The sequence below is a fragment of the Hipposideros armiger genome, unplaced genomic scaffold, assembly GCF_001890085.2.
Source record: "Hipposideros armiger isolate ML-2016 unplaced genomic scaffold, ASM189008v1 scaffold_0, whole genome shotgun sequence".
Classification (NCBI taxonomy): Eukaryota; Metazoa; Chordata; class Mammalia; order Chiroptera; family Hipposideridae; genus Hipposideros; species Hipposideros armiger.
In genome coordinates this window covers 9,917,122-9,931,249 of record NW_017731350.1, presented here as the reverse complement: position 1 = coordinate 9,931,249, position 14,128 = coordinate 9,917,122, and the positions used below count along the sequence as shown (strand labels likewise).

Below are 14,128 nucleotides of genomic sequence, written 5' to 3'. Positions count from 1 at the left end.
ACACAGGGCCATCTTAAAGGTATCTCCCCACCATGTTGTGTGCTGTTGTGTTGGTACCAAGAAGGAAGACTTCCCTGGTGGTAGTGGTTTGGTTTCATTTCAGTGAAAGTGTTGTACAATGTTAGGGCAGGTTACTGACAATGGGTGTGGAATCCATTTTAGAAGAAGGTAAAAAAAAAAATAGTAGCAAAGTATGTGATGAGATTACCCTTTCTGGTCTATTGCAGGTGTAGACCTGCCTAGAGCCTGGGAGAGAATGTATCTCAAGCACGTTGAAGGACTAGGTCCACCTGGGTAAATTCTTCAAAACCTAACCTGGTCTCATCCAAAGGGATTTTAAAGTTCTTGTGACATTTTTCTTTATCATGGCAGTCTTTCAGGTTTTCAAGGTTACTTGGACTTTTAAAAATCAACCTGTGGTTAATTTGTTTTCTTTTCATTCTTTTTAAAATTATAAAACCACTACATAAAAGGAAAAAAATTTTATATCATCCTTAGTCTTTTTGCCCTAATACAACTATTTTAATTTTGGAGTATTTTTTTTGTCTTTATTTACTTACCTATTTCCTAATTAGCCATCACAGTATATCTGAAAGAGTTTTGTTATTATGTTTGCCTTATTAAGGAAGAAATTGAAGATAAAGTGGTTAATTAATATTGCCCTAAATAACATACAAAGTAAATGGCTAAATCAGGAGTAAAAATCAGGAACAACTCCAAACCATGCTTTTTTTTACCTACACTCTACTGCGATAATAGCCACATAATCGATAAGGTAACATTATTTCATGTACCATTATTTTTACTTACTAGCAGTAACAGTAAAAGAATAGAATTACGTCAGCTGAAACTCACCTACCAATCTTTCAAAAAATTCACCAAGTGTTGGGCAACACTAAAAACAATGTTGTAGGAAGTCTCTGAAATTGAGAAGGGAAATAGCAAATTGATGTGACTAATAAGAAAGAACTCTTTCCATTTTTTTCTAAAAGCTGCAACTTTAGAATTAGAGCAACTGAGACTCCCTACCATTGCTGATCAGATTTTCCAAGCCATGTTTGACCATTTGACTATAAAGACTTCTTATTGTTATTGTTAATAATCCCACTTAATATCCCCACAAACTAATTGTAGAATTAGGCACCTGGGCAGCAAATGCTAGTGGACTTAATACATAGAAGGATAATATAAACAATTTCCATATACTTTACATGAGTAGCATAAAAAGAGACAGTTGCCTTCCCATCTTGTAGTCAATGCCATGTGAAAGATGACACATACAGAGGAGGAGCCCTACAGCCTTTTGAACTGTAAGAAGACTTCATCTCTTTTCTAGAACACAAAATAGAAGGAAATAGACTTGGGGAGGCTTTGATCAGACAGCCTGGAGGGAGTTCCCACCAAGGAACTGCTCCGAACTCCGAGCTTGGCTCGTAATCAAGTTTGAAATAATCACAGCCATGGCGCTAATTGCATTAATTTGCTTTTCTTCAGGCAGAATGGGGAAACAGAATAGCAAACTGGCCCCCGAAGTGATGGAGGACCTGGTGAAGAGCACAGAGTTTAACGAGCATGAGCTCAAGCAGTGGTACAAAGGGTTCCTCAAGGACTGCCCGAGTGGGAGGCTGAATCTCGAGGAATTTCAGCAGCTCTACGTGAAGGTAAGTTGTTTTTCAACCTCTCTTTTTTCTTCAGACCAGAAAACACTGTCTTCATAAAATGTAGTGTCATGTGGAATTATAACTCAAAGTCGATTTGTGTCATCTAAAAAGAAAAATGGACAATTTAAAAAATGCAAAGGGATGTGTTTTGTTCCAGAGATAAGTCAAGCAGTTTCTGAACAAAAAGAGTCATTGTTCAATCAAAACACTGACTAGAGTTTAGAGAGTGAAAGAAAGTTAAAAAATTCAGATAACAGTGTTCGCTGATGCTTATTGACAAGCTGCTGATTACACTATTAATCAGTTTCTTAAAGGTAGCTGGACTTCTCTTAGTTGAAGAGAAAGTATTTGGGAGGGATTTAGAAAGGTCGTCCTATTTGCAGATAAGAAAGAAACCCAGAGCCCACCACATCGCATTTAGAAAGGAGTGGGAGTTCCGGTGGCCATCTAGGCGTCAATGTCTACAACATGGGCTCTTAACCCAGCATTTGGTACTGGAAGCTAATCTTGCCCTGGACATTAGCTGAAACGGGGCCACAAAAGGTACCATTTCTACTGCAGCGATATGGTTTTGTCTTGTCTGAGTTTATCAGTTGTGTTGGTTCTAGATTTGGCATGATCTAAGACATTTCATTTTGTGTCTACTTCTATAATGTGAGGCTTGTGGAAAATATGCGTTGTTTTTCTTTTAACTTTTTCTGATGAAAATGCCAAATGGAAAATATTGATTTTATCACTTACATGTAGTAAGTGCCCATTTGAGCACTATGAAACATCCACAGGCATGTGTGGGGGTGGGGTGGGGTGGGTATGGGGGTGATTGCATAAAATATTAAGCATTGTCATTATCTCCTGAAGTTGAACCTTTCACATAGCCTGTCTGTGTACAAGAAAGGACATGTATAATAAGATTCATGCTCATAGCTGCTCTGTTCACAATAGCAAAGCCGGGAAACAACCCAAATGCCCATCAAAGGGAGAGTGGAAAATAAACTGGTGTATTCACACAGCAGTCAAAGCAGTTGAACTGTAGTGACACTGAAACATTCAGTTCAAAAAGTAAATTAAACACAAATAAGATAAAAACATATTTTATGGCTATAAATAAGTGCAATAAAATCATATAAAAAGCAAAGCACACAGGATTCAGACTGATGATTATATCCAGTAGAGAAGCAGGAAGGGATAAGATGGAGGTACGGCCTCTTTGTTACGTATAGAGTGAGTCAAAATCATACCTATGGTTTTGGGTGATGAGTTTGTGGGTGCTTATGTCATTATTAAAAGCTCACTAACCCTGCATGGACCACTGATGAGTGTCAGGGGCCTAGAATTATCATTAATCCACAGCTGAGCACCTGGGGTGATAGGTTTATACATAACTATCTCCTTAAACATGTGCAGAAAGGTAATACACCTATGCTGGCAGGTGTGCAGGTTATAAGATCACTGTGACAGTTCTAAGAAGATCTAACTGATTTTTCAGCATGTGAAGATCTTTTATACAGAAGTGCTGAGAAATGTATTTATTATTCAATTGATATAAATTGCTTTTACAGAGAAATGTGATGGTATGCGTGTTCCTAGATTATTATACAGACCATTCAACATGGTTTTCAAAGTCACATCTTCTACCATCTTATCACCCAGAAGTTAGCCTGAGCCTCAGGACTGTCTTTGCTCTCAGCCCTAAGGAAAGTACCGACAAATGAGATTTGTCAAAGCCACTTTCCTATCGCTGAAAGTCATGCAAGCTGTCATTCTGTGTTTATGAGAGCTCTGCGTTCCAAACAGTGTTCCTCACTATTTGTTTAAAATGAGAGGACTTGCCTTTGAAGACATAGTTGAAATGCAGGAAATGATGTATTTCATTTATATACTGGAAGGACTCAGCACTGAAAATGCACCCGCCTCCAGGTGTGGGGAGGGAGTGGGGGGGGGATGCAAACATCAAACACAGCTCAGTGTTTTGTGGTACAACTGATGTACCTGTTCCAACACCATTTCCCACCCCCCTCCCCCACTCCACCCCAGAGTGGATCTTTTTGTTCCGGGAAGGGGATATATGACTTTCTGGGTGGAGTCTAGATTCTTGGCAGTCTCTTAACAGCCATATTCAAACTCAGTCTGTGCTCTTGTATCAAATAGTCAGAAAGCAGTAAAGTCTTCCTCTTCTTCCAGAGTTGTCCAAGGATATAATACAAAAGGGAATCACAGGAAATATGTCACAGGCACAAAAAAAAAAAAAAAGATCCGATAAGCTAGAAGGGAGAAGCACAGAGAAAGATGTGGATTATATAATACGGGCCAGGAGAGGGGCCGACAAGAAAAGCCTTCCTTTAGGTGCTGCTGAAAAGTGCAAATATTCAGCAAGACATAGTCTGATCCTGGTGAAACGGCTCTTTTCAGTAGTTCATTCTAGCTCAGTGTAGACACTGAGACATCCCAGAATCCAGCTGAACGAGCAAAACTGCCTGTGGCCTCTGCCCTCCTGTCTGTGTGGTCAGCCTGGCACATCTACTGTTGCCAACCTGACCTATTACAGGCTCCAGGCTGTAGAACAAATTCTGATGAGGGTGTCAGGGGCAGGAAGGGGGGGGCGGGGGAGGCAGGATAATGGAGGGGGCCCTTCTGCAAACTTCCGCAAGTCCAGGAGCCATGAACCCTCAACTTCAGAAGCATCTGCCTCCAAAATTTAAAGGAACTCTTTCATTAAGTCTGCATATAAGAATGTTTAAAACTGAGGTTCAGAAAAATGAGGCAATTTGTCCAGTGTCACAAACAGACTAAAGGCAGGACAGACATTGAAAATGGGTACGCTGACTCTCACCGCAGCACGCAACCCTACCTGTCGACTGGATTCCCCCGGCAGCTTCTCATCGAGCCCCTCCATCCCCTCCACCAGCTATCTGCTGGACTGAGCTTTGGAAAACACAGGCCTGGGTGTGGTCCTTCATAGTTTCATGCAGGTTTCATTCTTTAGTCCTATAGACCTCCATCATCTCATTTCAATCACCGATAGACCAGTGGCCGGCACAGAGCCTACCGCAGAGCAAGCATCGGTAAGCGTCTGTTGAGTGAGTATCTTAAATGTTGGCTGTGATCTCCTCAGGAAACCTCGTGGTGGAGGCATAGAGAAGTAACTAAAGGATAGTCCTCCCTGCCCTCTGGGTCTTACGGGCTAGTGGAGAAGACACAGTCAACCACACAGTATAAGGAAGAATGGCATGAGTGCTTACAAGAGTGGAAAGAAGAGGCTAATTTCAAAATGGGATCTTAAAATAAGAAGTTAATTACTGCAGTGATGGAGGACTTTTCTCTTAGCTTTTTCGAAGATAAAATATCTCTCTGAGTAGATAGTTTTTACCTTTTTCAAGCTTGGTACCTGTGATAGGCTGAACTCTGCCTTCTCTCCTCCTCACCCCAAATTTATATGTTGACATTTTAACCTCCAGTACCTCAGAATGTGACTGTGTTCGGAGATGGGGTCATTAAAGAGGTAATTTTAAGTTAAAATGAGGTCATTAGACTGAGCCCTAATCCATCATGACCGATGTCACCGGAAGAGGAGACTAGGACACAGACATGCACAAAAGGGAAGGCCATGTGAGGGCACAGGCGGGAGATGGCCATCTGCAAGCCAAGGAGAGAGGCTTCAGAAGAAACCAGCCTTACCAACAACACCTTGATCTTGAACTTCTACCCTCCAGAAATATGAGAAAATGTTTTTTTATTGTTTGAGCCACCCAGTCTGTGGTACCCTGTTACGGCATCCCCAGCAGACGAACACAGTACCCGTTTCTTCTCTGTTACAAAGCTCTCACGTGCAAACACAGAGCCCTCTGTATCTGATACAAAGATGCTTTCTGTCAGGCACCCAGCACACACAGGAAAGTCTGTGTCTCTGGTCACAGAAGTTGTAGGACGTGTTTCCTCATCCCCACCCCAGCACCACCATGGCAGATTGGGAAGGGAGCTTTTGCATTTCATCACAAAGAACCAAGTATCTGACATCTCTCCCCCATGAGAATCCCCTGTTTATAACAATCATTGCGATTACTAAGTCAAGATCACAAACTAAGATTGAGAGTTGGCAATTTTAAGTATATTTGAACTGGCCACAGTTTCAAAAGAAAACAGACCCTGGGGAAAGAGCAAGCAACTGTGTGAGGGAGGAAGTGTCCTATCCCAGGCCCTCTTCCTTGGAAGGCTGATGCCGGCCTATTTTGATCAGTCACTGTGACATCAAAGCCAAAGAAACCATGTAACAGAGCTGGCAGAGTCCTGTGAAGCTCTGATGTTTGTTTGGAGTTTGACTGTCAGGGTTGTTTTCATGGGTACCATTTGGGTGGGTTCAGGTAGAGGTGAAAAGGCAGTTGGGAGGTAGCTAGAAAAGATCATGAGATTTGGAATCTGATAGGCCTGAGATGCAATCCTAGCTGTGCTACCTTTGCCAGATCTCTGCCTCTCCGAATCTCTGTTCCCTTGTCATTATTATGGAAATGAGGAGCCCTCTCCTATCACCTCAATGATGGAGTCCCAAAGGAGAGAGCGAAGTGAAAATGATTTGCAACCTAGAACAGGATGTTTTTACCATCATGATTGATAACCTATTCATCTACTCTCAGAGAGCTAAGATGGAAAATAGGTTTTCTTTTACATGCTAAAGCCAATGGCAGCATAAATGATCTACAGAAGAGGAAGTGAGGATCTATTGAGGTTCAACAGGAAAACGTGCCTTAATCGATAGTCTACCATGCCTACCATGTGTTCCAGGAGGGGACAGCAGCCATAGCCAAACCCACCACGAGGCTCTGCTAGCCTCATTCCCTTCGTAGATTCTTAGACTCTGAGCTCTGCAGCCTCCCCAGTCCCCCGCTGCCACACAGGATGACATGTGGCATTCAAGGCCTTCTTTATTCCGTCCCACCATCGCTCGATGTCCCTCACACACTTCCATCTGCTCAGTCCCTACTACTTATCGTTTTGCAGATGAAGAAAGAGATGAAGTCTCAGATGTAACTAAATAGCCAAGGTTGTTCTTCTTGGCTCTAGTCCCTTTCTAAGCCTCTGCTTTTCCACCAAGCAAAAACCATTGCACCAAAACTTTTTCTCAAGAGTGGTAGGCAACTTGGACCTGTACCTGAGGCAGGTGGTGTGGTGGTGGGTGGGGGCTAGAGAGCAATTTGATCATCCCTGATTCAACAGTTTGAATTTTAGTAAAATTTATTTGCATATAACAAAAGAGTCCCTGCCAAGTCATTCCGTGTCCTTCCTAGTGGTCATTTCCTGAAGAGCTTCTATAATTTGGCCATTAGAAAATGCACTTCCAGCTGTACCATAGAAGAGTGGGTTTATTCATTCATTCATCCAAGACTCACTTTCCCTGTGCTTTCTGTAAGACTGACATGATCCTGGGCATCCCCCTCAGTAAGCTCAGAGCCTCCTGGAACTGGAACACCATCTTATTTTTCTATAATGCTTTTCATTTCTCAAAATCTGGGCGGGCCTTCCTTGATCTCCCCATTCAAACCAGAAGAGCCTCTTCCTCCTCTCTGTTCCTAGGACTTTGGTTCCCCCACCTCCTTTTATGAGGACGTTATGGTTTTCCCACACAATTCTGCAAGCTTTTCTCACCTTCTCATTAGTCAGAGCTCTTCTCCATTCCCCAGAGCCTACACGGCTATCGCTATCAGTGTTTTGCCTGAATACATATAAATGCGATATGGTTTACTCAGAAGGCTCATGTACCTGGCTCTACTATACACTAGCCATGTGAACTTGGAAAAGTCTTCTGCTTAAAGGCTTTTTAAATACATCAACTAACCACTTTGGCCCTCAGTTTCCTTATCTGTCAAATGGGGATAATACGCTGAGCCTTGCACACTTCATATGCTTTGTAAACAGTGAATCATCTTATCCAGGTAAGACTGATCAGCAGCTAGATTTAGGCTCCTGAACATGGGAGAACTTCCAGGTACCAAACAGTCCAGTATGTTGGGCTGTGGCATTGTCCAGGAGAGGGAATTCCCCGCTTCTTGAGTTCTTGCAGCTAGGCTACTAGTAAAATTGGCACAAGGCAGAATAACAGGAGAAAATCTCAAATTTTATTATGTGCAGACAGGAGAATTAAAAGAATAATTCTCTTAGAGGGAAGTGGAGTGGGCTATTTATCTCCCCTTTACATAAAGAAACAATAAATTTGTGGGGAGTTTGACAAGACAAAGGAACACTGGTGTTGGGGTATGCTGTTAGTAAGGAATTTAAGTCAAACGGAGGCTTAAGGCAGTAAATGAGTAAAATCCACAAGCGTTTGTTTATATCAGCTTCTCAGCTCTGCATTCTCTCTCTCTGGCGATAAGGTTGTCTGGTCTGTAGTCTGACCGCCCTGCATCTTAGCCCTTTTATGGCAGGGCGGGAACCTGTCACGTGGAGGTTTATTTCCTGCATTTACAGACATAGAGGAGGGTGAGACAGCTCCTTATGCCCCTGCCACTTCTCAAGTGATTTTAATTCAAAATAGTCAATATGCTATTGTGGGATATTTGAGGGCGACCTGCCCTTGGGTCCCAACAGCATCAAGAGCTGCCTCCCCCGTCAGACATTATTTCAAAAGAAAATGTGACCGAGATGGCTATGGTGGCTTCTCAACATCAGATTCGAATCAATTTTGAAAATAAAAGTCTTGGCTCAAAGATGATTTTTGGAAGATCAGTTTTCAGGGATTCAGGTTCTGCTTGTGCTTAAGAGGTAATTAGGAGTAGGCCTTGTTAAAAATTTGTTGGGCAGGGCTATATACAGAAGCATTTGAGTTCCTTTGGGAAGTAGACGTTACATAAGACAAAATGTCATCCAGATTGGGCTGGTGAGGATTCTGCGATTTTTAGTGAGAACCTGGGAATTCATTTCCATTTGGAATGTTTGCCAACACCATCGAGGCTGCACTTCAACTCGAATTAGTGTGGAAAACAAGAGCCGGGGTCTGAAATCTCCAGGAAGAGATGACAATAAAGTTACAGTTCTGGGAAAATGCGGTCTCATGTGAGACTCCAGAGGCATTTTATTACGGGGAGATTGTCTCAGGGAATAGCTAGCTAGTGTGTATCTTGCATTAAAGAGAGCATTTATCCCAGAGGGCTGAAAGTGATAACCTTCTTCTGTCTCAAAGGGTGTGAAATTCTTTTGGATGGCTTCCACACCTTGGGATTTTGCTTGCCTGTGATAGGGCAGGTGTCAGTTAGAGAGATATCAATGGTCATTGCAGCCATGATATCCAAAGGAATGCTCTTAGATGATACCTCAACTCCTCTGTTCTCAGGATAAGATTGGCTATAGTCCTTTAGAAGTCTCTCACTCTATTCTCCACAGCCCCACACCCCACACCCCACCCCACCCCACCCCACCACACCCTCCATTTACATTGGAGGAAACTGAAGTCCTTAGAAAGGGGAGGGGCAGTTCAAGATGGAGCAGTTAATTGCTTCATTTAACATCCCAAAGGATGTGTCTCAACTCCAGCCTGATTGTGGAGGTTTTAAGCCAGGAAGACACACTCTCCCCTTAGCTATTATCTGCAGCTAGTTGTTAAAGGACCATCCATTTCTACTTGGAAATAGAGCCAAAGAGGAATAAATAGCCCATGTCTACTACAGGATTGGACTTGAAGGTACAAAACCATGTGTGGATCTCTCATTGTACACCTGTCTTACATTATTGGGCTTTTCTGACCTTTTGAAAGGGTGATAGGGACTTGGGTCTGGTACCATTGACCCACATTGATGTGGATCATTTCCTCTCTCCTTTCCTGCGGCCCATCAAGCACCTGCCGGAAGAAAGCTCTCCATCTTATTATTTGCTCTCATGTCTCCCCTTGGAATGGTTCTTGGACCTTTGTTTGCTTCTGAGCGTTGTTATGGAGCTTAAGGGGCCATCTGTGACTGCCCTGATGTTGCTGTGAATTCTTGCTGTGCTATGTTGGCTTCTCCCCTCCCAGATGAAATGCAGTCCTATTGGAACGGGGGAGAGATGGGGGAGGTCAGCCATAAAACGGCCCTAAATCCATCTATGACATGTCCAAGGGCCTCATTAACTCTGTCTTAGGGGACTTCCTTTGTAGATAGCGATAACGAGAAGCCACTGCAGTCACTCACCTTCAACAAACACTACCGGGTAGTATTGTATCTATGACAAGCCTGCAGCTGAGAACTATGGGGAACGCAGTTTCAGCCAGATCGCCTGACTCATTTTAAAGGGCTTGCAGCCTAGTAGAACAATCTGTATAGATGGCTAAGAGATGATAGAGAAAGTGGTATTTGTCCCAAGACTGGTGCATATATTCTAGCCTAGCAAAATTCTATATAAACATCTTCACTGAAGATTTCAAGATACTTGGAAGTATAGGTAGGAGTTGCAGCTGCAAGGATGGCATTCCTAAGAGAAGGGACAACCTAAGCAAGGGCACAAGGGCAGGGAGACGGGGATGGGGGGGGGGGACAGCAGGCAGCTGTGTTGGCTGAAATGTCAGATGACCGAAGAGGTACCAGGGGAAAGTGAGCTTGGAGATGTGAGTGGGGCCCAGTCATAGAGAGCATCAAATGCTGGGAAAGTCCTGAAGTCCTGAATGTTGTAGACAAGGCGGACAGATGGTTTCCTGCCGGATGTGCGAGATGACCATGGAAATTCTGGTGACTTGGTGTTGTGTTCTTCTCAAAACAACATAATGACAGTACCAGGAATGGGAAGTTATTTTTCACTTCCCTTGTAAATGTTCCCAGTGACTCAGTGAGTGGAACTGTAGGAGCTCCCAGGTTGCCCTCAAGCGAATGACTTAAAGCCAGAGTTGACTGAGGCATTCATCAAGTATTTATTGTCAGTACCTTGTTGCTGCACTGAACTCTGAGAGGATCTGCAGATAGGACACCCATGGAAGTCCTACGCCATCTGGGGGGATGGTGGGTAAAGCCTTCCAAGTAAACAAGTGCAGGGACAACCCAAGAGCTATGAGGTGATGGGTCAGTCGGAGCTTTGGGAGCTTGGGGGAGGGGAAAGGAGACAGAGGGCCCGTTTTTGAGCTACCCTTGTACTTTTCTCTGGTGATATGAAAATGAATTAAATATGGCACCAAGGTAGAGATGGGAGTTAACTCCATGTTCCATGGACAGAAAGAAGTTCCATGTGGCTGAGCAGAGGCAATGAGGGAGAAGAGATAGAAGGTCAGGGCAGGCGAGGTAGGCGTGGCCTTAGTTTATTCCTCTGTGAAATGAGGGCAAAAACTATATGATCTCAGATTCCTTTCTAACGCCAAGATGCTAAAACCAAATGGAGCTGTCACTAAGATCTTTGTTAGTCATGTATGTCCCTGAACCACAAGCCACTTGGCATCATGGCAGTTTTCCTATCCAACCACCCACGGGGGTTGGGGACTGTGTCTTGTTCATCTCTGTGTCCCCAGCTCCCAATAACAAAAATCCGTTTGTTGATAGAGCAAATTAATAAGTGAATAAAGGACCCTGTCTTATAGCTGAACTGAAATTCAATTTGAAGAGTAGATGAAAGGAATGAAGCTTGTTATGGTGTGTCATCCAGAATAATAAACCTACAGAGATTCACAGCGAACCATTTTGATAGAGAATGTTTAAACAAGCAGGATGCAACGTAACCGGATTACATGGCATACCATCCCCATTCTCAGAGTCAAGTGGCTAGATGAGTTTCTTATGAATACGTGTGGCACTTGCCAGCAAAGAGACTAGTCAGTGAACTTCCTAAATACTATCTTCCCAAAGAGGAAATGAAAGGATAAAATGTAAAACTCAAGATGTTTAATATAAAAAAGCTAGATGAAGACTTGAAAACTAGACTGCTTATGTTTGAGTTTGTAATGAGATTGTCAAAGAAAAATGTGAAAACTGAAAGGATTTTCGTGTAGAAGAAATGCGAGGGAGACCATAAAAGACAGAGATGAAAATAGATAGCCATGTCTGCTTTCTAAGGAAATCTCACTGCATAGTCAAGGTAGAACTTATTTTTATCCATGTTCTTTTAAAAAATGTGACATGTCTACCAGGAGCACGATAAATGATGCCTTCGTGTTAAAGCTAATACGTTGTGGCTCTGCAGCTCGGCCCCAGTCAGATCTCTTGCAGACTCAGAAGCTGGTGCCTGGAGACATCCTTCAAGATGACACAGCTGGGTTGCCAGGGTAACTCCCTGGATGAGGATCTAGCTGGCTTTGGGAGGGATTACATAAGACAAAACCAATGGGAAGAGTCGGGAGATGGCTTAGAGTTCAAGGGATGAAATGAGTTGGATGAAATGTTGTCTGTTCAGGATGAGGACGTGGTGGGGACATTTTGAAAGTGGGTAGCGTTAGACACGTGGGCCAGCCACCTAAATAGACATATCTTAGAAGTCAGACTGATGAAGAAAGCTCTGGGTAACTAAGGATTCCAGTTGATAGAGTTAATATAATAGTATATATCAAGCAGAGACAACCATTTTCTTTAGCATCAGTCTGACCACCTCCTCTTAAGACTTCAAATACATTGAAGATGCCCTGTTGTTTTGGGTTAGGAACATATGTTAATGGGTTTTGTTGTTTAAATGGATGAATGACACTCCCTTGAAGGACCAAAACTTTATTTAGAGTTCATAGCTGTCAATGGAGGAAACGAAGATCTTCCAGAGTATATGTGTATGCAGACACACACACACACACACACACACACACACACACACTTAATTCATTTATGTGAGTGCCTTAGTTAGTATAAAAGTCCAACTGAGTGCAACAGAGACTCATGAGGTTTCAACATGACTGAAGAATATTTTTTTCTCTCACGGGAAGTCCAAGCTGGCCTTGTAGCTCTGCTCCATAAGCCTCAAGGAGCTCGGTCCCCTTCTCTCCTGGTGCCCCTTCTTAGGGGCTCTGATTCACGTGACCCCAAGTGGCTCACCAGTGTCACTTTCCAGCCAGTGGGAAAGAAAAGACAGAAACAATGGAAGAATACACCCTTATCTTTACTGGTCAGACCCTGAAATTGCATACATTACCTCAGCCCACATCCAGAGCCTGGTCTCATGGCAATATCTAACTGCAAGGGACACTGGGAAAGTAGCCTTAACTTTGGATTGCCATATACCAAGTCCATTCCCATGGAAGGCGAAGATACTAGAGAATGGGGAATCACTAGCAGTCTGTGCCCAGAGGGTATGTATTGAGGTGCTCCTTTCTGTTCTCAGCCTCTCTTTTCAAGGTCAGGTACAGATGTGCAGCTATTTGAGCTTCCCTATAGATGGGACCTGAGGACGTGACAAACAGAAATGAACTCACTCTGTGTGTGATTCTGCTTTACCAAGACTGGGTGGTGCCAAGATACCCTGTTCTCCTGCCTGGGCTGCGCCAGACAACCTCCCCCGGGCTTCTCTCTATTTCACACACTGGAAGCTTCATCCAGATAGAGTTAAACTGTGACCATAGGTCCCAATGACTGGTCACTTCAATTGCTTCAGGCAATAGGGTTTATTTTTTAAATACAAGAAGCTGTTGTCTGTAATTTGCTAGCGTAAGACCCTCCTGTCACCTCTACCCTCTTCCTGCACCTGCTATCCCACTCTTCAGCTCCACTGGGGCGCCTCTGCACGGTGTGCTGCTGGGCCATGATTCATGCTTCTGTTTCTCTCCTTGTGTCAGTTTGACAGCAGAGGCATTTATTTGCCCACATGACTTGAATATCACATGAAGAGTGAGACTGTGGTGACGTTAGACAAATACAACATCACATGAGGTTCAAATACCTGACAATATGTGAGAGATGCTGAGACATAGGACCTATAAGTTCACTCATAGTAATGTTTACCAATGCAGAATGACTGTTTAGTCTTTGTTTCATCCATCCATCCATCCATCCATCCATCCATCCATCCATCTTCCATCTTCCATCTATTCATCTATCATCCATCCATCATCTATCTATCGCATCCATCCATCCATCCATCCATCCATCTATCATCCATCTGTCCATCCATCGATCCATTGATCCATCCATCCATCCATCCATCCATCCACCCACCCACCCACCCACCCATTTATCCATCTATCTCTATATACATTTATTTATTCATTAAATATTATTGAGCATATACTCTTCAAGGCTCAAATTAAGATGAGAGGATACTGAAATGAAACAGCGGCCATCACTCCTGCCCTCAAGGATCCCAGTCAATGTGGGAGACTGTGAAGTAAACTGATGGTGATGACACAATGAGGTAAATGTTGTGCCAGATGCCATAAAAAAAAAATGGGTGGTACTGGGAAGAGGCTCTAGAGGGGATTTCCAGAAGAAAGAATAACTGAGTCACTTCTTAACGTAGGGAATCAGGTGGCAATGAAAAGGAGTTCCTGAGAGCAGCAAGCATTTGTGATCTCTCTCTCTCTCTCTCTCTCTCTCTCTCTCTCTCTCTCTCTC

At 43.3% G+C, this 14,128-nt stretch overlaps 1 protein-coding gene across 1 annotated transcript in view; it reads left to right on the top strand.

Annotated features, from left to right (window-relative positions):
- VSNL1 (visinin like 1) overlaps positions 1 to 14,128 on the top strand; it is a 105,625-nt gene that overhangs the window by 33,820 nt on the left and 57,677 nt on the right. The window contains exon 2 of the mRNA XM_019655652.1: positions 1,495 to 1,661. Within this exon, the coding sequence (XP_019511197.1) occupies positions 1,500 to 1,661 (162 nt within the window). The 5' untranslated portion in view covers positions 1,495 to 1,499. The remainder of the gene's footprint in view (positions 1 to 1,494; positions 1,662 to 14,128) is intronic.